The 26,908-nt window shown below is 46.1% G+C and overlaps 1 protein-coding gene and 1 long non-coding RNA gene across 2 annotated transcripts in view; both read right to left on the reverse strand.

Moving 5' to 3' along the window:
- Positions 1-7,391: 7,391 nt before the first annotated feature.
- Positions 7,392-9,091, reverse strand: LOC136393749 (uncharacterized). The gene is made up of 2 exons (XR_010749124.1): positions 8,729-9,091; positions 7,392-8,136 (listed from the first exon to the last, which is right to left on the reverse strand). It is a non-coding gene; the product is annotated as an uncharacterized lncRNA (long non-coding RNA).
- A 2,474-nt stretch (positions 9,092-11,565) lies between these two features.
- Positions 11,566-26,908, reverse strand: part of LASP1 (LIM and SH3 protein 1) — a 42,174-nt gene continuing 26,831 nt past the window's right edge. The window contains exons 5-7 of the mRNA XM_066364338.1: positions 19,198-19,348; positions 18,493-18,602; positions 11,566-14,604 (exon numbers count right to left, since the gene is read on the reverse strand). Of these exons, the coding sequence (XP_066220435.1) occupies positions 14,431-14,604; positions 18,493-18,602; positions 19,198-19,348 (435 nt within the window). The 3' untranslated portion in view covers positions 11,566-14,430. The remainder of the gene's footprint in view (positions 14,605-18,492; positions 18,603-19,197; positions 19,349-26,908) is intronic.

Genomic DNA, 26,908 nt, shown 5'->3' on the forward strand with positions numbered 1-26,908 from the left:
TCAGCCAACCTATATGTGTAACTCTTTGTAGCAAGAGAAAAGTTTGTTTTATAGTTAAACAGACCCAAATTCTTTTAACAGTATGTATGTTCACTTTGCTTAGGTTATGTAGACATAGTCTAGAATGTTTTGTGAAAGTGTGCAATCTGATGTTTTGGAATATGCAGATATAAATCTCATTTTTTACCACTTTCTTGGAAAATGGTTACAAAGAACATTATATTTTGTTCACATTTTGTATGAACTAACATCAGAAACCAAACGAAGTATGTGTGTATGGGTATACATGTATCTATATATGTATGTATGTATGTATGTATATACACAAACATATATTTCCTTCTTTAAGACAAATCATACATACAAAAATTCTATCAATAGAAAGGGATATATATTGTTTTAATACAAATCATCTTTTATTTCCTGGGGAATAGAGTAAAATGTTGCAAATAAGGGAAAATGTAAAATGAAAGTTAAGTACTTATTCTGCTGCCAGAACAATGTGCACAAATAATTTGCACTTCTTCCTAAAGCTTTTCTCCCTATCCTAAAGAGTAGAACTTGCAGGAAACTGGAAGCATGCATGGATGGTTAGAGCAGCCAATCAGCAGGGTTTTTCTTCACTAAAGTAAATTAATTTCAAGAGACTCCAGGACTGTTTCAGTCTGACTACCATCTGACACCCCACGTTTACTGTTTTGGTAGAAAATAAATAGTGCCTGACAGGGCTGAGATAATGCTGGAGCCCTCCTGGATCTCCTGTTTTCTTCTCCCTGGGTTTGATCACTTTACTCCTGCTGAAGACACAGCCCTTCCTACTCTTTTCAGAGGCTGGCTTTCTTTTCCTAAACCCCTGACTTTTCAATCTGAAAAAGGGAAGAAACATTAGAAGATATAGAAATTACCCATGGAAGTAGGGTATAAATTGTGGGAAATTCTCAAGTATTTGGCAACAGGGACTTATGAAAGGATTTAATAGAGTTGAGGAAGAGTGAAAATAGTGGGAAAAAAGGTAAATTGTGATAAGGTTTTACAATATTTCAGTAGCATAAGCACTTAATTTTCTGTTGTAGAGGGTCAGAAATTAACTGCCTTTCTGTGATGGATTGTCCAAATGTAATTCCATCAGTAGCAGGAATTCTTTCTCCAGAGTTTAACATTTGCATATTTATGCAAAAAACAAAGTCCTTGCTTTTATCCTTCATGGTTTCATTTTCTTCCTCTCAATTTCATTTTCTTCCTTCAATTCACAACTAAATTATGAAGATTAAAAGTTGGCAGATACCAGAGTACAAAACAACACCTTAATTAGCTTTTTCTTTTCTCTCTCATTCTTTTCCTCATTTATGCTTTGGAAAATTAGTCCATTCACTTATCAAAACACTAGTGATTCCAGGTTGAGAATATATTCTATTAGATTATTTGGGGAAATAGAAGAAAAATGAAGGAAAAATAAAAATTTTAATATAAATAGTGAATATTTTAAATATTTTACTAGATAGATGTTAAGTTTTATTCTATTAAATAAGCAGTTTGGCATTGTGGAGTTTCCTCGCATTCCTTGAATTATCCAAGTCTCTACAGCAGTTATTTTCAGAAAGTTTACAAAAGAAGAATGGTTTAATTTAAAGATTGTTGACCTGGATTTTGAATCTCATCATAGACTTGAACTGACATGACTGCTGCTATAAATTTTTAAAATATGGTTGTATTATTCTTGATAATTGTGAGATTATTATCTTACCCTCCCCAGAAATTTGTAACATAAAAAATCTGATTCATTATTTGGGTGCAGTAGATAAATGATATCATCTTGCTTCCAATAAAAAGTAAACTGAAAATTTTTTCATTCAGTTATTAATAGAAAAAAATAACATTTGAGACTAAATTTGCAGTTTCCTCAGTTCAGCAGTCCAGTCTTTTGCTGAATACATTTGTCATTAGGAATAAAGTGTGGTATTAAATTTTAAAATGGCAGACTAACTTCCAAAAGCATATGTTATCATTAATATTGATAATTAAGTGATTGTATATGCAATCATATTACCACAAAAAAAGGAGCATTTGCAAAATGAATAGCCTAAAAACATTAGGAGACTCCATTCTAACTCTAGTACAGTCATAATAACATAACAGCGTAAACTACTAGTGGGTCAGATCGTTTATCCTGTACCTTTTTCTGAAGTAGAAGATTTACATGGATGTCTAGATTTTATTTCCTTTTGATAGTGCTTTCCTCAGTCTCTTTTGACTTTGATTTGTAGGATAATTTTTACTCCTATATATTTATCTCTACTGTTGTTTCTAAACACACACACACACAACACCATAATAGTACTATTAACAAACAAATGGTTATTTTTCTTAGAAACTAATATAAAGTTTATATCTTGTAAATACTCTGTATGTTATAAAACCATAAAATATCTATTCTTAACATTTTTTTTAGATAATTCCTTCTCGTGCCCTTCTGATTCCTCAACTTTATTATTTTCACAATGCAGGCAGTAAATTACTATGTTTGGGAAGCCTTTCAGGTATTTAAGAGGTCAAGGCTGCTCTCTATCGCATAAACAAAAGGCACCTATTTCACACCTTTCCCATCCACTTAGTTGACTTAGTTCATGCTTCCAGTTGTTCTGTTAATAACAAAGATTTTATTGCCAGGATTATTATTCACCTTTGGAGATTAGAGCAAGTGTTAGGCGCCCAGCAGAAGATGCAACTGGAGAAACCCTCTTATGTCCTAAGAAAACAAACATTAACCTCTTTGCATGGTTATTACCTGAGTTAACCTCTTTAAGTGAATAGTACTGAATTATATAATTATAGATTTTTATGTCAGTAAATATTGTGAAGGGCAAAAAACCACAAAGCTGCTACTATGTTATTGGATACCTTACTAGCAATGTAACTTCTTTACCAATTCCACTAGCAGGTAGCTGTGGAACCTGTAAGAAATCAGGTTGTGGACAAAGTTTCCTTTAGTTTACTGAGACATCACTAAAATAGGAAAGATGACCTCAAAGATAGTTGTATTGGACACTCTTCTTTAGGTTAAAAAAAAAGTGCCAAAGGACTAAGAACATATTTTTTTTCTTTTTTTAATCAAGGAAGCAAATATAACTACCGAGAATTCCTCAAGTAACGAGACTTAAAAAAAGAAAAAAACTTAGTTTAACTTTTAAATTTAAAAAAAGCCTTTTAAATTAAAAAAAAACTTGTAGGCATTCTAAGATCACTACTTTCTTTAAAGTGCACAAAACTGAAAAATAGGTGTTATTTTTAAAGTATTATATTATGTTTATGGTAAAATGTCAATGTCTGATATTTAAATATTTAATATTTGCTAATTTTATTTAATTTGTTATTTATTCATATCAATAAAATAAAAATTAGAAACAGTTCTAGTTTGTAGAGTCTGTCATTATGCAAATCATTGAATGTGTAATTCCTTTAAGTTATTTCTTGTGGCCCAGGCCGGTAGGCTCAGTGGTAGAGCATCGGCCTGGCGTGCGGAAGTCCCAGGTTCGATTCCCGGCCAGGGCACACAGGAGAAGCACCCATCTGCTTCTCCACCCCTCCCCCTCTCCTTCCTCTCTGTCTCTCTCTTCCCCTCCCGCAGCCAAGGCTCCACTGGAGCAAAGATGGCCCGGGCGCTGAGGATGGCTCTGTGGCCTCTGCCTCAGGCACTAGAGTGGCTCTGGTCGCAACAAAGCGACGCCCCAGATGGGCAGAGCATCGCCCCCTGGTGGGCGTGCCGGGTGGATCCCGGTCGGGCGCGTGTGGGAGTTTGTCTGACTGCCTCCCCGTTTCCAGCTTCAGAAAAATACAAAAAAGAAAAAAGAAAAAAAAAATTATTTCTTGTGGAGTAAGTTTGTTTTTGTTTGTGTGTTTTTTTTTTGTGACAGAGACAGAGTCAGAGAGAGGAACAGATAGGGACAGACAGACAGGAAGGGAGAGAGATGAAAAACATCAGTTCTTCATTGTGGTTCCCTAGTTCATTGATTGATTTCTCATATGCTGATGAGCCTTGCGCAAACCAAATGAGCCCATGCTCAAGCTGGCAACCTTGAGGTCTTGAACCTAGGTCCTCCACATCCCAGTCCGATGCTCTACCCACTGCGCCACAGCCTGGTCAGGCGAGGAAGTTATTTTTATTTAAGCTATTAATTATAGCTCTACCATGATCAAAATATAAAATATCTTAACAAAATAATGTTGCAATTAGCTATATATTTATGTATTATATATTTATACTTAATATTAGAGCATATAAATTAAATAATTTCATTTACTAGCAACAACTCATAAATTGTATAATAATCTGTAAGTAGAACAGTGTTCTATAATATTCTGCTATTTAATTTGGAAACTAAATTCCCAACCAATTACTACTTCAATTGCTGCTAAAATAGACATGCTACAATTATCAATGTTTAACACTAGTTTCAAAAAACAAAATATGTATTAAGTATTGTATATTACCTGCAATTTCCCATGACAAGATGTTACAGTGTTTTTCTAAGAACAAAGAAGTTGTTAACTATTTCTTAATGTGTTTGAGTTTATAATGGAAGTTGTATCAATGGATTTTTCTATTTCCCCTTTTATATATGACTTTGATTTTATTTTTGTTTAAAATAGATGGAGCAGCCTGACCAGACAGCTGCACAGTTGATAGAGCGTTGGCCTGGGATGCAGAGGACCCAGGTTCAAAACCCTGAGGTCGCCAGCTTGAGCATGGGGTTGCTGGCTTGAGCAAGGGGTCACTGGCTTGGCTGTAGCCCCCCAGTCAAGGCACATATGAGAAAGCAATCAATAAACAACTAAGGTGCCGCAACTATGAGTTGATGCTTCTCATCTCCCTTCCTGCCTGTCTTGCTCTCTCTCTCTAAAAATAAATAAAAAAAATAAAATAAATAGATGGAGCGAAACTAACTTAGAAGAGGCAATTCTAGGCTTAGCAAACATTTGGAAGTTGATAAAGGCAAAGCATGAAAATTATAAAGACAATTTTCCACTTTACTATTCTTTAGAACTTTATTAAAGGAAATTCCTATTATTTTTTAATACTTTAAATGTTTATTTTATTGATTTAAGAGAGAGGAAGGGACAGAGCAGGAGACAAGAACATTGATCTGTTCTGAATGTGCCCTGACCAGGGATCAAACCAGCAACTTCTGAACTTCAGCATGATACTCTAACCGAGCTATCCTACCAGGGCTATTTTTGAATAATTTAAATTAAAATGTACTCTTAAGGGACTCTGATGTTGGAATAATGCTAATTTTAAGCTTTTTAATAGCAAAAAAATTTCCTGAAATTTAACAAATTATGTCATGTTAAGTTTCAAACTCAGAAAGTTTGGATTTGATTCCATTTACCCAGAGCAAGGAGTCTTAGGTGTTTCTAACTTTGTAACATTTATCTTTCCATTATTTAACTGTTTCCCAAATTATATCCTCTTTTCTCCTGAAATAAAATATAATATGACTTTCCCATACAAATCTCTTATTTTAATCAAGAGAGCAGGTATTAGTGTAATGATTGTTAGCATTATGACACATTAAGTTTTTTCTAAGTAATCTATAATTATTTAGAGATGTTTTTACTACATTGATGTGGGCCAAATACAATCCCCATTTTGTAGGACATGATTGCCTTATGATGCAGATTTGTAAAATTTATACAAAACCTTATATTCCAGAAGTAACTTTACTCCAGTGTTTTATTAGGTTTTAGGATGCCAATATATAAATAGTTTAAATGTGAAAAAAATTTTAAATTATCTAAACACTGTAAAATGCCTTTATAAACTCAGTATTATAGCTTAGATATAGGCACAAAGTCATAAAATTTCCTCCAAAATGTAATTGTTTCATAAGTAACTGAAAATATGGGTAATCTTTCTGTCTTTATATTGTACCCAGAGCTAGTGGTATATCTCACTGGTGTATAACTGAAATTGACTAATTGTTTTCAATGAATTGATTAGTCCTTTCTTCTTTGTATGGATATAGACTGTAGAGCCTTGACCACATATAAGACTTCAGACTGAGCTAGGTTAGAGACTATACTATGAAGATCTACACCACAATAATTACCTGTGTTACTTGGACCCCTCCAAAATACTGACACTTGCCCTAATTACCTAAGTAAAGATATAGAGCTGCTATCTTGACTTGAAGAAGAAACTTTTAGTTTGAAACACAAAGCTATGCCAAAGAGTCAGAGGAATGTTTTACTGGGAAATGTCATGTCAAGGACTCTACAGGTAACTGAAAACCATCCCTGAATGTATTAATGTTCAGAATCATGCTTTTTGTGTTAGTGTACCTGTCACATTACCTCTTTTTATTACACACTACCAAGCAATATTGCATTTATTAATATTCCCTAAGCAGCTTAGGCAAAATATCACTGATATATGTTTGGGGTAAATAAATAGTAATTTTCTCCTTACAATGTGCCAAAAAAAAAAAAAAAAAGAGTTTTGCAGATGAGTTTTCATCATAAAATGTTATTTGGGAAGAGCAGAAGAGTGGACTACTAATAACTATTCTGTTCTCAAAGGTGTATTTTCCAAAGATAATACATCCTAGAATTGTAGAATTTTAAAATGGAAAAGGATATTAACAATTTTCTAGTCCATCCCTTTCATTTGTCAGAATAAAGAAAGTGAATCCCTGAAAGGTTCAGTGACTTATTGAAGGTCATATAATTTGTTGCCAAGACAAAGCTTCTAGAACAGTGTTATTCTTGGCCAGAATTCTAAAATGAAAGTTTTTCATTTTAATTGTGACGTTTTATTATACTGCCTCAATTTTACATCTTTTTAAAGCATGGAAATTGAACACAATGTTATAAATAAAAACTATTAAGTCCATCTTTATTTTTTTTTTTTTTTTTTTTTTTTTTTTTTTTTTTTTTTTCATTTTTCTGAAGCTGGAAACAGGGAGAGACAGTCAGACAGACTCCCGCATGCGCCCGACCGGGATCCACCCGGCACGCCCACCAGGGGCGGTGCTCTGCCCCCCAGGGGGCGATGCTCTGCCCATCCTGGGCGTCGCCATATTGCAACCAGAGCCACTCTAGCGCCTGAGACAGAGGCCACAGAGCCATGCCCAGCGCCCGGGCCATCTTTGCTCCAATGGAGCCTTGGCTGCGGGAGGGGAAGAGAGAGACAGAGAGGAAAGCGCGGCGGAGGGGTGGAGAAGCAAATGGGCGCTTCTCCTATGTGCCCTGGCCAGGAATCGAACCCGGGTCCTCCGCACGCTAGGCCGACGCTCTACCGCTGAGCCAACCGGCCAGGGCTAGTCCATCTTTCTTTATTTTTAAACCAGAAAATCAAATGTCGAACAATTATGATGGATTTTTTAAAGGAATAGATACCACATATTTAGGGTCCAAGACTTCACTGGACCCCAAAATATATGGTTACTTCAACCTTAATTGGACAGAAAATATGTTGAAAAGTTTTTTTTCCAGAAAAGGAATATTTGACAATTTAAAAAACATTTATTTTGGGGTGAGAGATTTTCCCCAAACAAGATATATATAGTCATCTTGTTTCAATAATTTATAACTCAGCCAGGCACAAAGAATGAGGACTATATAACTGTTTCTCTCCTTAAATGAGAAGCTGGAACACATGTGGTAGGCAAGGGGAAAATAAATCTTAAAACTCAAATGACAAGTTCCTTCTGGCTAGAGACTAAGACAGGGGAAACCACACAACCCCAGATTGGCAATCTATAAAGACAGAGTGATAATGAGATAAAAATAGAAACAACGTACTCTTGGGCATACAAAGAAATATCGTGTGAAGGAAGACCTAAGGAAAGGCTATCAACGTGAATTTTGAGAAGTTCTCCATGATGATTTTAATGAGTCTACACTTTAGCTCTCTGTGTTCTTTCTCAACACCGTCCATTTACAGCTCAAATGCACGCAGCACCTGCCAGCCTTGCCCTCGAATTCCTGATGTCCCAGACGAGTGCCTCAGCCTTTGAGTTCAAAAAGCCCCTTGCTTGACAAGGGTTAACCATATCCGGAAGGCTCTGGAAGAGGTCTGCTGGGCAGCAGGACTGCTGCTGTTGATAAGAGGCCTCTTGTTGGACTGGAGACCAGGAGCTGTGGGAAACACAGAAACAAGAAGGCTCAGAAGCGAACAGCAGTAAAGGTCTTAGATCCTAGTACTGGTCTCAGTCTCTGGAGACTAAGAAAAGAAATAGGAGTTCTTCTCTCCTTTCCGCCAAACCCCACAGTTGGGAAAGAATGGACATCACCCCACAAAACCCCACTCCCAAGTAAATTTCATTTCCTATCTCATCCTCAAGTGAGAATGAGTCACTAATTAATGCAGTTATGCAAGCATAATTGTAAACCACTCTGCTGGCATATAATGATGTGTTTTTACCTTTAATTACCAGGAGAGAATGGACAACTTGAAGTTTGAGCAACTTGAAGAAAAACACTACAAAATTATATAGTCCCTCCCACCATGCACACCACTCCCAGCCCATTCTACCTAAAAATCCTTCACAATATGAGTTTCACTTTTCATTTAAAAAACAGAAACATATTTTAAATTAGGTCTCAGAGAAAGAAGTTGGCATTTCTTACTCTTTTCAGAGTGGTCTAAGAAATGCTACATCAATACAGCTGAAGGGGAAAAAAAAATAGAAAAACGAGATCTCTTTTAATTTTGGTTTTGAATCAATACCCGAAATAATGACCAGAAGCAAAAATCCTCCGGTGCGTCAGCAAGCAGGATGTTCGGCCAGTCAGCTTCATCCATCCCCCCTGAGCTGTTTTCCAGTGGGCTCCCGCCGCAGCTGCAGGCCACTAGAGCAGATAGATAATGTAGGAGAGAACGACCAGGCCAATGATGGCAAAAAACATCAGGATGAAAATATCCAACATTATGGAGTCCTTGGCAGAGGAGGCCTCTGGATTCCAGGGAAATGTGAGCTGTGAGCTGAGGTTGCCGTCAGTGGAGAGAAATGGCTCCCTCCTCCCTCCACTGCTCGGCCCTCATTCTCCCCCTCCCCCTTCCAGGGTCGGAGACTAAAGGATGCAGCAGCTCCATCAGCTGCTTACTTCCCTCCTCCCGCCACAGATCACAGCCAACCAATCATAAAGCTCGGGAGCGGGTAACCAAGGAACTCCATTGAGGCCAGGCTGAACTGGAGAGGCTCAATTTCTCCCTAGGAACCCAATCCCGCCCCTTTGTATCTACATGGAGTCTGCATGATAGGGACGTAGGAGGAGATCTGATCTCTGTCCAGATCCCTTAGGAATAACTCTTCCCGACCGCCATTCTTCCTTTTCTTCTCATACATCCCCAGCATATTATGTCCGAGAAATCATGGTTGGGAGTTGGGTGGGCCATTGGCAAGTTGTGATAGCCCTGTTACGGAAGGCCACGGACAAAGGTCTCATGTGAGACTCGGCCGGCATCTCAGGCATGGAGCTGACACAGGATTTCTAGACTGTGCCAGATATTGCACACGTGGTGCTGAGGCTCAGAGATGGTCAGGAACTTGCTTAATATTTCACTGGGAACGAAACAGATCAAGATTCAAATCTAGACTCGTGCACCCCAGAGTCTATATTGTTCTCTCGCCCTGGACTGGCCCACTTTCTTGGTCTGAAATGCCCCTGGGTCCTATCTGCACGGCTCAGGTTGTGAGGCATTTTGCTCAGATCACTCTGTTTACACTGTGAGCACCAGAGGTCTCTCCTCCTCTGTTTCTTGTCTCTGTGGTCACTACCTATGTTCTTGTTCTCTTTTGTATCCTATTCAGAGAGCTCCTTGTGGTGTTACACTCAGAGCGGGCACTAAAGAATTCTCAGGCCCATCCCTGTGCAGTAAGAGTGTCTAGAAATGCAAATTCAAGTGGCTTCTTCTGAGGGGAAAGGAAAATAAAATGGATATTTTATTTTTTTTAAGCTGGGTAGCAGGTACTTGGTTATGAATTGTATGCTTGCATACCTTTTTATGTATTTGTTATTTCCTATTGAATTTTAAAAACTTTCTGTGACATCTTTGAGGCCTACTGTCCATGGCTCCACCCCTAAATAATTATTTTGAAGGGCCTGGGGGGTGAAGCATTGGTAACTCTCCCCATGCTAGGGTCTCAGGAACTTAGGCAACTTTAGAAGGGGGTCTGGAAACTCCTCCTATTGTCCCATCCCCAGGAGGCAGAACGCTGACTCCCTCCTAAGCAGACTGACTGCCTCCCCACCCCCTCCCATTGCTCAGGTGAATGAAGCCTCCTGGGAGGGGGACTGTGGCTCCATGACACAAGCAGGAAGGCGTATGGGAGGCAGGCGTCACTAACTCATTCCCTTCTAGCGGGGAAATATTAGGCAGCTGCTCCTCCGCGCCTTGGAGAAGCAGGTGTCAGTATCGTCTTTAATTATCCCACCCAGCACCGCCTCTGACACTCCCACACGGCTCAGCCCTGCTGACTCCACTTGTCATTCTCCTGATTACCATCATTTCCTTGATTAGGAAAGCTCAATTCAGGCTCAGTTTGGCAAAGCCCTTTTCCTCTCCACCCCGCTGTTATTCTGAAGCTAGAGAATGCCTTCATTGTGATCCCCAAGTGGGAAATGCCCCTCTCCACATAACAGCTGGTTATGAGGCTCACTGGTGACACTGAGCCAAGGCCAGAGGATCTGGGTTCCTTCTCTACCACTACTCTCTTCCCAACCCGGCAGAAGAGAGGAGGCCACTTGGCCTTCTGGTCAGAGGTTACACCCAGGGCACCTGGAACAGAGCACTCAAGAGAAACGTGCAAAGGGCATGGGTACACAGCCCACCCTAGCAAGGTAGCATGAGCCCATAAGCATCACACAGGGGGTCCTCAGACCTCCAGACCAGCTGTGACTTCTGCCAAAACACTGCTTTTCGGGGTTTCAGTGAAGCCTGTCTATAAGATGGACATTGCAGTAGTTACTTCTCTCACAGGGCTAAAGAATAAAAATGTGTTCAAGACCACATCTGTAAGGCATTGTGAATACTGCTTTGGATTGTCAGCCTAACAGATGGCTTCATCCCTGTCTTATCTCACTGCAGACTGTCCAAGTCCCACTGTCATCTCATTGCTCAAGTGTGTACTGAGTCCCCACTATGTGCAGGCAGGAGCTAAAACTGCCCGCCGGCTGCTCATTATTCATTCAGCAAATATTTGTCGAGCAGCTAGCTCTGTGCTGGCCTTGGGCAAGCACTGGGGATTAAAAATGAATTAGACCCATTACCTGCCCTGTGTGTGCACTGGCTAGTGGGGAGCCAGGTGCAGAGAAGACGGGAACTCAGGGAAGTTTCTGGGAATGTCACCAAATTGGGTAGATCGATGTGCCAGGAGCAGACTGGTGGGGAGTTCTCAACAAAGAGGACGCCCAAGGCACATTACCTCTGTAGGCTGACAGTTTCCAAACTGGTCTCTCTCATGGAAGGGTGAGCAGGGCTCCCAGGAGTGTGACAGGCCAACGCCCCCAAACATGGAACACACACATACAGCAGCATGTCAGAGCCAGAGAGAAAACAAAGTCCGCAGGTAAAAATTATACTTTTATTTGAGTCACCAGAAAGACTCACTTGTGGTCCAAGTCAAATGTTCAGAATCATAACAGGCCAGAAGGATTTGATCCCAAGCACAAGCCCACGAGGGAGGGGACCAAACAGACCAAGAAGAGACAACCACCCCATATAAAAAGATGAATGATGGCTTCACACACACAGATGAAATGTTTGGACAGAGGCAAATTTCACATGGTCATTTGTTTCTTTTTAAATACAGGTTTGTGGGGTGGTATTTTCTTTTTTCCAGCTATTAAAATAAAAGGCCCAAAAGTGCTTATGTGAAGGGGGGGGGGGGGAGGCAGAAATTAAGCAATAGTTTTCCCTGGGGGGACACAAGAAAACAGGAAACAGTGTTGAGAAAATCCACTTTTCTCAACGTTGGGCTTTGGGCTTATTCTTTATAATTGGTCCACTAACATATTCACATTCTACCGTTGATGTATTTTCTTTTCTGGGGTATTGGCTAAAGACCTCTGTGAACTGTAAGAGACCAGGGTCTCAGCCCAGCCCCCAGGTTCTGTGCTCTTCTAGGGATGGATGGTTCTGGAAAGGAACAAGGACTCCCAGCAACCCTTGAGTCCCTCAGCACCAGTGTGACAGTTTGTCCTCTGTCTGGGGGTGTATAAGAAAAGGTCCCCTATTTTTAGGATGGGAGGAGCAGAGGGCCTGGCAGCAAAATTCCAGTGACCAGCTTGACTTGCTTTGGGAGGAAAATTAAGCTGAGTGAAAAGGCTATTTCTTGCTCCTCCAGGCCCTCCTCCACCCTCACCACCCTCCCAACCGCAGGTCCTCCAACAGGATGTGTCTCTGACCTTTGGCCCCAGAACCCATGTTGTGCTTTGAGATCAAGAGGAAATGAAATGGCCCAGTGCCTCTCCCGAGGCTTCCAATCACGTTCTCATTCCCCAAATTGCCCAGTATGAGCCCCTCCCTCTGCCCTCACCCGGCTGCAGCCGAGCAGGAAAAGGGGCCGGCTGGGCAGAGGCTCCCCCTGCCCTGCAGTCACTTACTCAGCTCTCCGACTTGGGGTGAGTATTCCCAACTTAACGCACAAGCAGTGAGGACTTCTTGACTATGCCTGCAGCCCACCACCGCAGGGTACAAGGATGCAAAGATGTCAACAACGGGGTCTGAGTGGACTCAGGGTGAAAATGGCAGGGAGGACCCGGAGGGTGACAAGCAAGCCCAGAGATGAATAAAACCAGGCAAGTGTCACAGCCACTTGTGTGAGACAGAAGGGACTTGGAGATAGCACCATCATTCCCTTCTTTGTCCCAGGGTCTGTGCTTCCAGTTTTGTAGCCTTGGCCCTCTCCCAACAACTCAAGGGGGCTTTAGGTAAGTAAGGAAGAGGCCTGGGGTGAAGAGCCCCCAGATAAGGCACCCACAATGTGGGTAACACAGGGTCCTCTGGCCCCTACTCTGCAGCGCAGGTCAGACTTAGGGGAAGAATATGCCTGGAGCCACGAAGCCTTCCCCCACCCCACCCCACCCCAGCAGGCTCTGCCAGCGCCCACCAATCTCTAGGCGTCCCCTTAGTCCTGCCCGCACACTGCGAGAGGGGCGGGTGGGCTTCCTTCATCTGGGGACAGAGGGAGGAATTTTCATTCCAAAGAAACATAAGGAACCTCTCTTCCCTAGGACCTCTCCACCCCCTTCATTATGAGTTTTGAGGAAAATGTCACCCTCACATGAGCCCAGAGATTCCTGAAGGCCTCACCCTGCCCCTTCACTCGTGCTCACACTCATGCTCACACTAGCTGACACACCTACAGACACACGCTCCTTTCCCCACATGCTAAGTCCTGGAGATACTGAGGGTCCTGTGGCTTTGCACAGTTCTGGTCCACTTGGAGGCAGGCCGGGAAGGGGAGGCCATCTTCCCATGAGGGGTAAGGAGTGGCCCACCCAGCCCAGATCTCGGAGGGCTGGGCCTCCAAGGACAAGAGGCCTGAGGCTTCCTTGCCCCACTTTTTAGGACCACGGCTTCCAGCTAAGCAAGCAAGCCAGGGTCCCTGGAGGTAGGGGGTGGGAGTTAGGGGGCAAAGGGCTACGGGAGAGAACACCCTGTTCCCTTCCTTCCTGCAGCTGTCCCTAAAAGAAAGGCCAGAACTCGACCTAAGCCATGCTTCCTGGGGAGCTCCTAGCCCACACTGGGTCTGCGTGGGCCGAAGAGCAAAATCACAGTGTGAGGAGGGCCACGTGTGGGGAGGACGAATGAACTCCAAAGTGGGAACGCTGCCCTCCTTTGTCGTCTTTGAGAAGGGGAGCGGGTGGTGAGGGGACCCCTCGGAGGGCCAGCAGCCCCATCTTTGAGAAGCAAAGCCCTCTCACTGGAGCCTGGCCGGCCCCTGCCCATCCGCATCCCAGGGCCACGACGGGGGGGCCCCACTCCTGGCAATGTAAGAACCCTCTCCCCCGGGAGTCCGGGGGGGGCTGGGGTGAGCCCCACCCTGGAATGTTCGGGTGTGTGAAGAGATGGGCAGGAGGCTCTGAGGGAGCCGAAAATAGAGAAGGCAGAGGCCTGGGAGACGATGGGTCTCCCATTCCAGACCAGCCCCATGGGCCACAGCCTCCCCCAGAAAGGTCCACACCTGCTCCATCCAGAGAGAGAACCGAGAAGTTGGTCAAGGGGAAAACCTGCCAGAGGAAGGAGCCCGCAGAAGTGGCAGAACGAGGCTTCAGTCTGCAAAAGCTGGAGGAGGGTGGGAAGAAACAAGCTGTCGCAGATTTAAAAACACAGAGACACTGAAGGGTGGACAGGTCACGTCCAGGACGGATGTGATGCCATGGAATGCACTGAAGAAGGATGGGGTGGGGCGGGGCCCGGTGGGCTCAGATAGCCTCCACGTAGTTGGCTGGCAGCATCCCTGTGTCACCGGTGCGCTCCACGGTCCCGTACATCCACCCATCATCGATCTGCTGCACGTTGACGATGGTGTCCCCATCCTGGAAGGAGACCTCATCTTCATCGGCGGCGCTGTAGTCATAGACAGCGCGGTACCGCTTCTGCAGGGGTGGGGACACAGTCAGCCCAGGGCCCAGCTCCCCGGGGCCCCCATCTTCCTTGCTAATTGTCTGGGACTCTGAGCAGAGCCCAGGTGAGTAGTAAGCTGAGGACTGGGAGACAGGGAAGGGCTGGGCTCTGCCTTGAATTTCCTCACCTCTGTGTCTCACTTTCTGAGAGCATCCAATGAATTTGGCATCTACTACGAGGCAGGCACAAGACAGGGACTGAGGTTACAATGGCCATGCTCCACCTCTCAGAACAGGAATGCCGTAAGGTCCGACGGACATGATGCCAGTTAAGTGTTTCAAAATATGATATGCCCTGTACGCTGTCATCTGTATTATTATAAGCAACAGCCTTGTTCTTTGGAAGCTGTGATAAGTCTGGCTTTACTCCCAAGTTCAGGACAAAGACCTAGTCTTGGGAGAAAAGTCTCCAGGTGACACAAGAGATTTCCACCTCGCAACCTCAGCCAAAGTCTTATGCTAAAGCTCTAGGAAATGTCCAATAGAAGCCCCTGACATCCAACTGTGGTCTTGGAGGTGGGCGAGACGCTAATGTACTCTGACCTTCCTGCCCTTGACATCAGTTTACCTCGGGGGGGTCAGCTCAGCGTTTGTGGTCCCCCAGGCCAGGCCCTGGGGTCTGCATGGGCCAGCAGCGGGGCCCAAGTGCCAACTGGTCCAGGGCTGGTGAGCCCCTCAGGAGCCTCCCGTATTCACTGTCCACCCCACTGCCAGGACCCCTGCTCAGACCTGTTTCCGGCCTCTGGTCTGCCCCCTCCAACTGTTCATCAATTGTGATTTCAGGGGAACATTTCAAAATGCAAGGTTGATCATGTTACTTCCTGGCTTTAAATCCTTCAAAGGTCCCCCATCCTCTTTAGTACTAAATTTCAAACACTTCCCCCCCCCCCCCCAAGCAACAGAAACCTACTCCATTAGCCCCCAAATCTGTGGGATGAGAAATCCCAGCCCTTACAAGATGACCTTGGTTTCCTTTATCATCATCACCCCTGCCTCTATCTTTTGGGCTGAGTAGCCACCATCCATACCTGCATTTTGCAACAGCCTCCTAACTCTTCTCCCTGTTTCCACTCTCAACTTTCAACTGCCTCTTTTCAATACAAAGACTAGAGCTATCTTTTAAAAACAGGTCAAACCCCTCACTCTGCATAGTTCAAAGGCCTTCCTATGGCCCAAAAGTCCCTGCATGATCTTACCTCATTTCCTACCCTCTTCCCCTCTGTAGTCCCCTTAGCCTTCCTGCTGGTCCTTGAACTTCCCTAGCATATTCCTGCCTCAGGGCCTTTGTACTTGCTGGGCTCCTGGACCATTCACTTCTTTACTTTATTGAGGACTTTGCTGCTCTCTCTCCTTTTACACTGCTGTTTTTTTCTTCATAACCACTATCTGACCTTTTGTTATATATCTACTTATGTGATAAAGTGCCAAGGAACTGAAAAACTGTTAGCATTAGTATTTTAAAAGGAAGAGTCAGGCCCCCTTACCCCTCCTGAGGGAGAAAAAAAACAAGGAGAAGAACTTGCAGAGGCAACTGAGTCAGCTAGGTACAGTCAAACTACTTCCTATAGTTCTCTGGAAAGACTGGCGCCACCTGCTAGACAGAGCTAAGAAGATAGAACCTATCTGAAAACCCCTTCCTCTTCTATTTTCTTAAAAGCCTTTAGGAAACAATGTTCACGTACCTTAATTAAAAATTCCTACACTAATCCTGACTCACCCTCCCATGCTGGAGTCATGAGAGTGACATATACCTCTAGACAAAGGGGTCACGAGTTCAACCCCCCCCCATGAAAAACCTGTATTCTGTAACATTTTATATGCTTTGTAATAATCATCATTTTGAACTTCTTTGTATGTGCAAAACTTGTAAACTAAGCAAGCGGGGACTAGCTTTAGACTTCCTAATAAGCTAATCCCAACACTCTTAGCAAAAGTAACTTCATTTAGCTTCTCTCCTCATCCTAAACTAAACATTTCTCACTACTGTGGCAACAGGGATAGGTTGTAAATCCTAGAATGTTTGGGAATGTCTTTGCCAGGTATGTAAAACATTTATCACTACTGTGTTATCTTATGGTCTTAGTGTGTAAAAATGTTTTTCCTTTTGATAGATCCTAGAGATAGATGTTGTAACAAAATTCAATGAGCTATTGTTAGTAAGATCAATGACTTTTGTTCCATGCTCCCCCTCCTTTTCCCCCCAACCAGTATGTGATTTTTTTGCCTTTAAAAGCAACCTCAGAGCCCTGGCCAGTTGGCTCAGTGGTAGAGCATCGGCCTGGCGTGCAGGAATCCCAGGGCACACAGGAGAAGCGTCCATCTGCTCCTCCACCCCTCCCCCTCTCCTTCCTCTCTCTCTCTCTCTCTCTCTCTCTTCCTCTCCCGCAGCCAAGGCTCCATTGGAGCAAAGTTGGCCCGGGCGCTGAGGATGGCTCTGTGGCCTCTGCCTCAGGCGCTAGAATGGCTCTGGTTGCAACAGAGCAACACCCCAGATGGGCAGAGCATCGACCCCTGGTGGGCATGCCGGGTGGATCCCGGTCGGGCGCATGCGGGAGTCTGTCTGACTGCCTCCCCGTTTCCAACTTCAGAAAAAAAAAAAAAAAAAAAAAAAAGCAGCCTCAGAACTGTGTTCATGGCTGCATGATTTGGGTTTGCTATGCCCTGTACATGTTGCCGGCAATAAAGCTCCCTTCTAAAATTTCTTCTGTAACCGACCTTGGTGTCTCTGTGGAACTTGCTGGTTACTTTACAACACTTAGTGCTTTCTTGTTTGTCTCTCGGACTAGAATGTAAGCTCCACAAGGGTAAGGAGGTGGTCTTTTATTCAGAGCCAAATCCCTCCTGTCCAAGGACATGCTTAGTATGTGAAGGACTGGCTACTTTATTTCTCTAAGTGTTATCCTTCCAGCTCCTACATGTGCTACTCTGAAATTCTAGGCAGTCAGCACAGAGTAGCTGAGCAAGCGTGGCTCCGTCACGCCTGTGTGTAGCAGGACTTAAGAGATCAGAATTTCAACTCCAAGAACTGGTAAGAAGGCGTCACTTCCTACTTTGCTGGTTCGCTTATTCAGCGAAGTTGACAAGTGCCCGCTCTGAGCCTGGCTCAGAGTAAGTGAACTGCATAGAGTTTCAAGTCTGGAGCAGGGGGCTCAGACAGAAGTTCATAAACACAGCACTGTTTTAAGCTGAAAGGGTGTTCTAAAGCAGAGTTTCTCAACCGCCAGTCGGCAGACTGGTCCACCAGAAACTTTACGCTGGTCTGCGAAAGAGTTAACCACCCTGATGTTGTGTGATTATAAACCCAGTGATCTTAGTTGGAATTCACTCATGCTCAGGGTGATTTCTGCCTTAACGGTGCCCGAAATAATTCTATTTTCACTGGTCCCCAAGTCTAAAAGGTCTGAAAACCACTGCAAGGACACTGCTGGGGTGGCGTGATGGAAATGTCAAGGGAGACCCACTTGACACGAGATGGTTTAGGAGAGCCTCTCAGAGACAGGGGTGAGCTGAGATCTGCAGGCAGGGGAGGCGGGGTCGTCCTCATGAAGAGTGGGGAGCAGGGCCCAGGTCTGGGAAGCCCCAAGCAAAAAGGGGCTCCAAGGGCTAGATTAAGAAAACCTGGATGGGGGCAGAACTGGAACACAAGGCCCCAATCCCAGCCCCGGGCTCCACCCACACTTCCTCTCTGCTCTAGAGGCTGAGATCGCTATCGCCTGTAGATGACATGGAAACTGGGGTCAAAAGTCAGGGAAAGCCAGGTCTCCTGGAAGGGTTTCTAAGAAGAATCTAAGACCTAGGGCCATGGGCCTCACTCCTGTGATGCTCAACCTCCCATCTGTCCCCTCCGGTCAGGCCACTCACCCCGCCCCCGCCTGGGGCGCTGCGCTGTATGGAGGCTGGGGCTGCGGGCTCCTTGTAGCCGCCATAGGATGGGGCCGCCTGCTGCTGCTGCTGCTGCGGCTGCTGGTAAACTGGAAGATGGCAGGAGACAGGGCTCAGAAACTGGCCAAATCCAACCCCTCCCAAGGCCCCCACCCTTTCTCCTAAAGCCCCCTTAGCCCTGCTCAACCCCCACGTCTCAAAGGCAATGTCTATGTGTACACACTCGCAGGTGCTGTGTATTCTTCTTTTTAATAGTTTTTTCTTTTTTAATTTTATTTTATTCATTTTAGAGAGGAGAGTGAGAGAGAAAGAGAGAGAAAGAGAAAGAGAAAGGGGGGGAAGAGCAGGAAGCATCAACTCCCGTAAGTGTCTTGACTGGACAAGCCCAGGGTTTTGAACCAGCGACCTCAGCATTCCAGGTCAACGCTTTATCCACTGCGCCACCACAGGTCAGGTGGTGCTGCATATTCTATAGCAGAGGTTGAGCCTCCCCTCATCATGCTGGGGACCCAGCACAGCACCCCCACCCCTGGTGTTCATGCCTTCGGTGGGGCTAGGACCTGACAGAGTGTGCCTCTGTGTGTGTGGGAGGGGAGGTGCGCGCGCGCATATGTAAATGAGGCTTCTCCCCACCCCGTAGCTGGCCTGCCTCAGGTCCTCCACTCCCACAGGGCTCATGCTCACCTGGGGCGCTGGTTGGGATATGGTGAGGCTGCTGCTGCTCATGGGGTCTCCGGTAGCTGCTGCTGTCCTGGGAATCTCGGCGCTCAGGCTCCATGCCCTCACCCCCGCTGGGGCCCATGCGGCTCTTCTCAAACTCCTCGTGGTATTTTATCTGCAGGGGCAGAAAGCACTAGATAAAAGACCCACAAAAAACCAACGTAAGCTCCTTCCCATTGTCACTCAAGATCGCTACGTAGGAGAGACTCCCTGAGGTCTCCAGGCAGAGAGCCAGGTTCTCTGGAGGATGCACCAGCTGTGTGCCCCTGGACAAGCTACATAACCTTGCCAGGTCTCAGTTTGCACCTCTATAAAATGGGACATCGGCATCTACCCTAGGCACCCAGGCATAGCTGGAGGATGCAATGGGATGAGGGATGGAAAGGGCCATGCAAACTAAAGCACCAGACAAACGCGAGTGGTCGTTTCCACATCCCTGTGGCCGGGGCTGGGGCTGCCCCGCTTCTGCCCTGCTTCCATGCAGGTCAAGAGCAGCAATAGCAGCAACAGCAGCGACTCTGTTTATTAAGCACTTACTAGGTGCCTGGCTCTGTGCTAGGTGTTCCACGTCACGGCTCATTTGACCTGTCAGCACCTCCGAGGGCATATATTACAGTCCCCCTTGGACAGGCAAGAAGGACACTAAGACACTGACAGGCAAAGTGAGTTGCCCGAGAGCACACGAATTCCAGAACCAGTGTTCTTATTCAGTAGGTGATTCTGCCTCTTGTAGGCATGAGCAGTGGAGGCCAGAGTCGAAGAATGCTCTGCTGAGGACCTCAGCCTTTGGGGACAAGTAATGTCAGGCTGGACGTTCCCTGGGAGAGAGATTCCGTCTCTGGTCAGATTCCAAAACTGGGCAAAATGAGGCCTGGAGAAGTCACCCCCAGCACTCACAAGAGTGGGCCAAACTGAACACGCCAAGATGCTGGAGACCTGCTTAAAATCTGCTCTTCCGACGACAAGCTTCCAACCCATCTGGGCCGCCTGTTAGAATGTAAGTCCTAGGGCCTTCCAGAAAATCCAGTCAGGGCTGGGGTTCTGGGCTGTGTGTTTTCACAAGCTTCCCAGGAGAGCCTGAAGCAGGTTTGAGAGCAGCGATCTAGAGCAGAGGTTGGCGAACCGGTCCAAGTGCCCCACAGCCTGTTCGCTCAGGGCCCGGGAGATAAGATTACTTCACTTTTTAAAATGGGGGGGGGGGGTGAATGGAGGAGTCCAAGAGGAATAATATTTTGTGATACATGACTTTTCTATGAAATGCAAATTTCAGCGTCTAGAAATAAAAGTTTTCTTGGAACACAGCTGCATCCATTCGTTTCCCTATTACGTGTGGCTGCTTTCATTGTGTGGTCGCAGAGCTGAGCAGCGGGCACAGAAGCCGAATGGCCCCACGACGCCTAAAATATTCACTCTCTGGCCCTTTACAGGAAAAGTTTGCTGACCTCTGCTTGCCCAAATACTTGGACTGCAACATGTAAAATGTTTTAGTGGAATCCTCCCAAACTATGTCTATTTTGTAAATTACATATAAGTATCACTTTATAAATACGGAAAGTACATTGTAAAACTCACACAAAAACATATAAATAAAAAAAGGACGAGACGAGAGAGAAGCAGAGCCAGGAGCTCTACGGAGTTCTCCCTGCGCTCTCAGGGCCCACACCCCCCTTGCAGACCCCTTCCTTGGGTCTATCAGCCTTTTTGTGCAGAGAGGAGAGTGATGGAGAGAAGAGCAACCAAGGGAAGATGCTAAGGCCCCTGGTTTGAGTGTTCCGGGAGCGCTGGGCTGGCCTGGGTGTGGGGAGGAAGTGGGACAAAGAGTGAGAGACTAGTGTCCCCTTACCCCCAGAGGAAACTCGGAAAGCAGGACACTGAGAAAAACGGGTCCTGTCCCAGGCAGGCCAAGGCCCTGAACTCTCACTGAAAGCTGGTTTTCACTTCCTGTTCCCTAGGATCCAGCCGTGGGACTCTCCCAGGGGAATATGGGGTTGGGCAAGGAGGCGAGCAAAACCTGCCCTGTGTCGCGGAGCAGAAGGAACCAGCGACCCTGTGCCCTGGACCCTCTGGCCAAGGCCTGATGAGCTGTCCAGCCCGGGGTAGCCCCTCTGGTCATCTACTCCCACGTTCTCTGCTGCCTTCACTCCCCCCGCCCCCTGCCCTTGGCATCAGCTGTGCAGGGAGGACAAGAGTTAACACTTGACCAGGCAGGCAGGGCTTACCTATTATTACCTGGGCTAAAGGTCTGCGGGTGTGGCCCACTGGGCACACCTGCACCCTTCTGCTGGCTCAAATGCTGGTTTCTCACTGCAGCCTGGGCCAGGAGGACGGCCTGGCAGCAGCAAAGCTCAGGACCGACCAGTCTGGAGGCCGAGAGTGCCTTGCTTAGGAGTGGGTCAGGGCCAGCCCCCTCCTCTTCCAGCCCTTTCCCTACGTCCCCAAGCAGGGACCCACAGCCCAATCGATGAAATAATAGGCTGACCCTATTCCTGAGGGGGAGGAGGCAGCCCTGGCCAAACTGAAAACCTATCAGCTCTCCCAATTCCCTCTCAGAAGGGCACCCAGGGTGAAGTTCTCAGACACAGGACCTGTGCCTTGCTCTCAGATTCCTAAGACAAGGACAGAAGGTAAGTCTCCCCCAACCTCACTGCCTCAGTGATCCCCATCCAGGGATGGGTAGGGGGAACAAGAAGAGGGATCACCCCTTCTGAGGCCTGCAGGCTCACAAGTCAACTGCTCTTCTGACTTTTGCCCTGGGAGTGGAAAAGGTCAGCTTCCCGTGTTTACTTTCTATTAATGAAAAGAGGCCAGTTCAGGAGCTGGTGACCAGGGGAGAGAAACTGCATCCGTGAAGGTGAACAGAGGCCTGCATGGACCCTGAGGGCGCCAGGAGGTGGGCTAAGGGGATAGGTGTCCCTGGGCGACAGCCCCCTTCTCTGGGTGTGATGTCGGCGTGAGTGGAAGGGTAACAGAGAGCCCTGGGAAGCAGTGTGTGCCTGATCCCAGCTCCTGTCTGAGCCAGGACCTGCATCTGTCCCCTGTCAGTGTCCTGCAGACTCGCCCTTCATCACGGGTTGCAGCATCCCTCTCACGCCTCATCCCTGAAAGATCACCAGTCCTTTGCTTGTTCATGAGCCTGGGAGAGTCCCTTCCCTCTGGGCCTCGGTTTTCTCATCTGTGAATGACACCACGGTGGTCCTAAGGCTCTTGACCAGCTGTAGGAACCCAATGAAACTGGAGCTGATGTGTGTGTTTCACAAGTGGCCGGTGGACTTGCTCTTACTCCTTAAAAAAAACCACCGCAGGCCCTGGCCGGATGGCTCAGTGGGCAGAGCATCATCCCAGCATGCTGAGGTTGGTCAGGGAACGTGCGATCAATGAATGTACAAACTAAATGGAAAAACTAAGTGGAAAATGAGTTGATGCTTCCCTTTCTTCCTTCTTCTCTATCTCCAACCAATGAGAAAATTTTTTAAAAAAGAAAGAACCCGCTTCCCGCACCAACGCAGGTACCACTTGATATTATTATCATTAATAACCTTCACACTTGCTCAACTCTCCACCTTAAAGTTCATAAAGGCGCTCTGCACATTACCTCCTCTGGCCCTTACCACAGTCACTCTAAAGGATAAGTCGGACAGATACACCTTAATTCTGACTTTACAGAAGAGGAAAATGAGGATCAGAAGTTAAATGACTTCCCGAGGCAGAGCTTTCATTACTCAGTAAGAGGTGAGGCTGGTGACATAAGGATACGGTCACAGCTGGACAGGCCCTGCCAGAGGACAGGTATGGAGAAGGGCGACCATATACCCATGTCTGCCCCTAGTCCTGGTTCATGCCTCCTGTTCTAGAATAAATACGAATAGCAGCCCTCTCATTCTCAAAAGGGATGGTGACCACAGGTCACCCTAACTCTGAGAGAAGAGGACACCAGGCATGGACGTGCGGGAAAGCAGCACAGAGGAGGCGCTGGGCTGAGGAGAGTGAGGCCGCAGGTCCCTTCTGCCTGGGCCCACCGCATAAAATGTCCTATACTGGCTCTTGACCTCCTCTCTCTCCCCCACCCCCAGCAAACCAGGAAACTGAGTTATACTTCTGATGAAGCTAACGGTTTGAGATGCGAATGGGCACATTAAAGGGCATTAGCACATCCGAAAGGGAAAGAAATATTTTCTAGACTCCAAGGGCCTGGCTTAGCCCTGCTCCAAGCTTAGCAAAGTTCTGATCTAAGAGCTTCAAATGGGGATCACCGTAAGTTCAGAAATGTCAGCAGAGCCCCAGCTAAAGAACTGTCCTGGGCCCTGGTGGAAAGGCACAATGCTCTAACTGTGCCCATGACATCCAAATGCCAGGGGTTGAGGGGCTCAGGCCTAAGGACCTTGCCCCCTCATCCAGGCCCCTGCTAGCCAGGACTGCAGAATGACTAATTGAGGGTCCATTTCAAAACTAAAGCAAATACACTTTCTCTGCTACTTGATGTTCTCTTTCTTTTCTGAGCCCCCCCCCCCCCCCCATTGTGGTAAAAAACAAAGGTCTGACTCCATACGCTGCTCTCACATGCTTCTACATCATGGCTAAAACGAGGGAGCATCAGCCTTTGAATGGAACAATCAACTCACTAGCCAGGGTCTATTTTTATAAGGTCTCCCATTTGTTGAGGGCCTATTTTGTGCCCCTATATGCTTTCTTCATTTCCTTCTCTCAGCCAGTCCAAGAAAAAATGCATATTATCACCCCTATTTTACAGATGGGGATGTCAGAATCCAGTTTCAACATCAGATCCTTAGTTGTCAATGACCACTAATACAGCTCCCTGTTAGAGACTAACAATATTTTGTTCTTTAAAAAAAAAAAAAAAAAAAAGACATCTATGCTCAATCTCATTAGTAATCAGAGAAATGTGAGTTAAAACCACAATGAGATACCACTATACGCAATCAAATGGTTAAAACAAACAAGTCTAACGATACAGTGCAACGGGCAGTCTCATCACTGCTGAGAGTAAACCAGGACAGCTGCTTGGAAACCAGTTCAACAGTATCTGGTAAGGCTGAAGGAATGCACACTCTAAGACCCAGCAATTCCACGCTAACACTAAGAAATATGAATGAGGATGTCTTTATTAATTATTTATTTTACTTTGGAAGAGAGTGGGGGAGCACACTAGGAGAGGGCCAGAGGGCATGGTTGGCGAGGCCTGCAGAGTATGCCTGGCAGCATGCTGGGAGAGGGCCAGAGGGCATGGTTGGCGAGGCCTGGGGAGTATGCCCGGGAGCATGCTGGGAGAGGGCCAGAGGGCATGGTTGGTGAGGCCTGCGGAGTATACGGGGCAGCATGCTGGGAGAGGGCCAGAGGGCATGGTTGGTGAGGCTTGAGGAGTATGCCCAGGAGCATGCTGGGAGAGGCCTGGGGAGCATCTTGCATCAAGCTATATATTAGATGGAAATGGCCTGACCAGGCGGTGGCGCAGTGGATAGAGCATCAGACTGGGATGCAGAGGACCCAGGTTCGAGACCCCGAGGTCGCCAGCTTGAGTGCGGGCTCATCTGGTTTGAGCAAAAAGCCCACTAGCTTGAACCCAAGGTCACTGGCTCCAGCAAAGGGTTACTCGGTCTGTTGAAGGCCCGCGGTCAAGGCACATATGAGAAAATCAATGAACAACTAAGGTGTTGCAACATGCAACGAAAAACTAATGATTGATGCTTCTTATCTCTCTCCGTTCGTGTCTATCTATCCCTCTCTCTGACTGTCTCTGTAAAAAATTTTTAAAAAAAGGCAAATAAAGATGGAAATGACTCAACTCTATACCAACACCAGAATCAATAAAATGTGATATAAGCCTGATCAGGTGGTAGCAGTGAATAAAGCGTCGGCCTGGGATGCTGAGGACCCAGGTTTGAAACCCTGAGGTCACCGACTTGAGCACAGGGTCACTGGCTTGAGTGTGGGATCATAGACATGATCCCATGGTCACTGGCTTGAGCCTCAAGGTCGCTGGCTTAAGCAAGGGGTCACTCACTCTGTTATAGCCCCCGGTCAAGGCACATATGAGAACGCAGTCAATGAGCAACTAGGGTGCTGCAACAAAGAATTGATGCTTCATCTCTCTCCCTTCCTGTCTGTCTGTCCCTGTCTGTCCCTCTCTCTGTCTCTGTCACAAACACAAAACAAAATAAAAAACAAACCAATATAGGCCCTAGCTGGTTGGCTCAGTGGATAAGATATCAGCCCAGTGTTCAGCCTGGCGTATGGAGTCTCTGAGTTTGATTCCCGGTCAGGGCACACAGGAAAACGACCATCTGCTTCTTTTCCTTCCCTCTCCCCCTTCTCTCTCATACGCCCCCCACCCCTGCCCACAGCCAGTGGCTTGATTGGACTGGTTTGAGCATTGGCCCCAGGCACTGAGGACAGCTTGGTTGGTACAAACACACCAGCCTCAGGCACTAAAAACAGCTCAACTGATTCGAGCATCAGCCCCAGACAGGGATTGCCAGGTGGATCCCAGTTGGGCACATGCATGAGTCTATCTCACTATCTCCTCTCCTCTCACTTAAAAAAAAAAATCAATATATAAGTAAATATGTAGATAAATAAAAAGTATAGCTTCCCTACTTGAAGGCAGTGGCTTCAAAGGGGGGTTAATGTTTCCCATCCATATAGCCATTAGAGTTCATGACTAAAGGCCAAGATTCTGAAAGGATAAATCTCATCCCACAGCATGCAGCCCTGGCCTCTCAACCCTTTAGATCAGTGGTCCCCAACCTCTGGGCCGCGGACTAGTACCAGTCTGTGGGCCATTTGGTACCGGTCCGCAGAGAAAGAATAAATAACTTACATTGTTTCCATTTTATTTATATTTAAGTCTGAACGATGTTTTATTTTTAAAAAATGACCAGATTCCCTGTTACATCCGTCTAAGACTCACTCTTGACTCTTGTCTCAGTCACGTGATATATTTATCCATCCCACCCTAAAGGCTGGTTGTGAAAATATTTTCTGACATTAAACCAGTCCGTGGCCCAAAAACGGTTGGGGACCACTGCTTTAGATGCCTTTAATGAAGACACAATTACTTACCTGATGTGTAACTTACTAGTACCTTGCCCTAAATTTTTCCACAATCTCCGTACTAGACAATGGCCCAGCTTTTCAGTCAAACTTTACTCTGTGTCCCTTAACCACAATGTAGGAAGCAAATAGATCTGCCTTTAAAGTAATAATAGACAATATCTACCAAATGCCAAGCACGTGACATTTCCATTTCAACTATAAAGTAGGGCCCATAGTCCCCGTTTTTACCGATGAGGAAACTGAGGTTCAGCGAGGCCTGCCCAACCCCATGAAAGCCGGGTTTCTGCCCCCACTGGCTCTTCCCACCTCACCACCTTGCCTTTCAGCAGGATGGAGGACTGACCACACATCCAAAGCACTGGAACCTCACCTGGGAGGACCAGACACTTTTTTTTTAAATGCTCTCACTGGTAAACCCTCTAGTCTGCAGCATATCCCTCAAGGAGGTAAATCATCTCTATGCAAGATGGCCCGACCTCTGCAAACAGCTAGGAGTCGCTGGGTGCTGACCTGGCAACTGAGGACAAGCTATATATAGGAATACTATTTTGGAGACAAAACAAAAGGTGTGGCTCTAAAACACCACCTTTCCCAAAACTCTCCG

The sequence above is a fragment of the Saccopteryx leptura genome, chromosome 2, assembly GCF_036850995.1.
Source record: "Saccopteryx leptura isolate mSacLep1 chromosome 2, mSacLep1_pri_phased_curated, whole genome shotgun sequence".
Classification (NCBI taxonomy): Eukaryota; Metazoa; Chordata; class Mammalia; order Chiroptera; family Emballonuridae; genus Saccopteryx; species Saccopteryx leptura.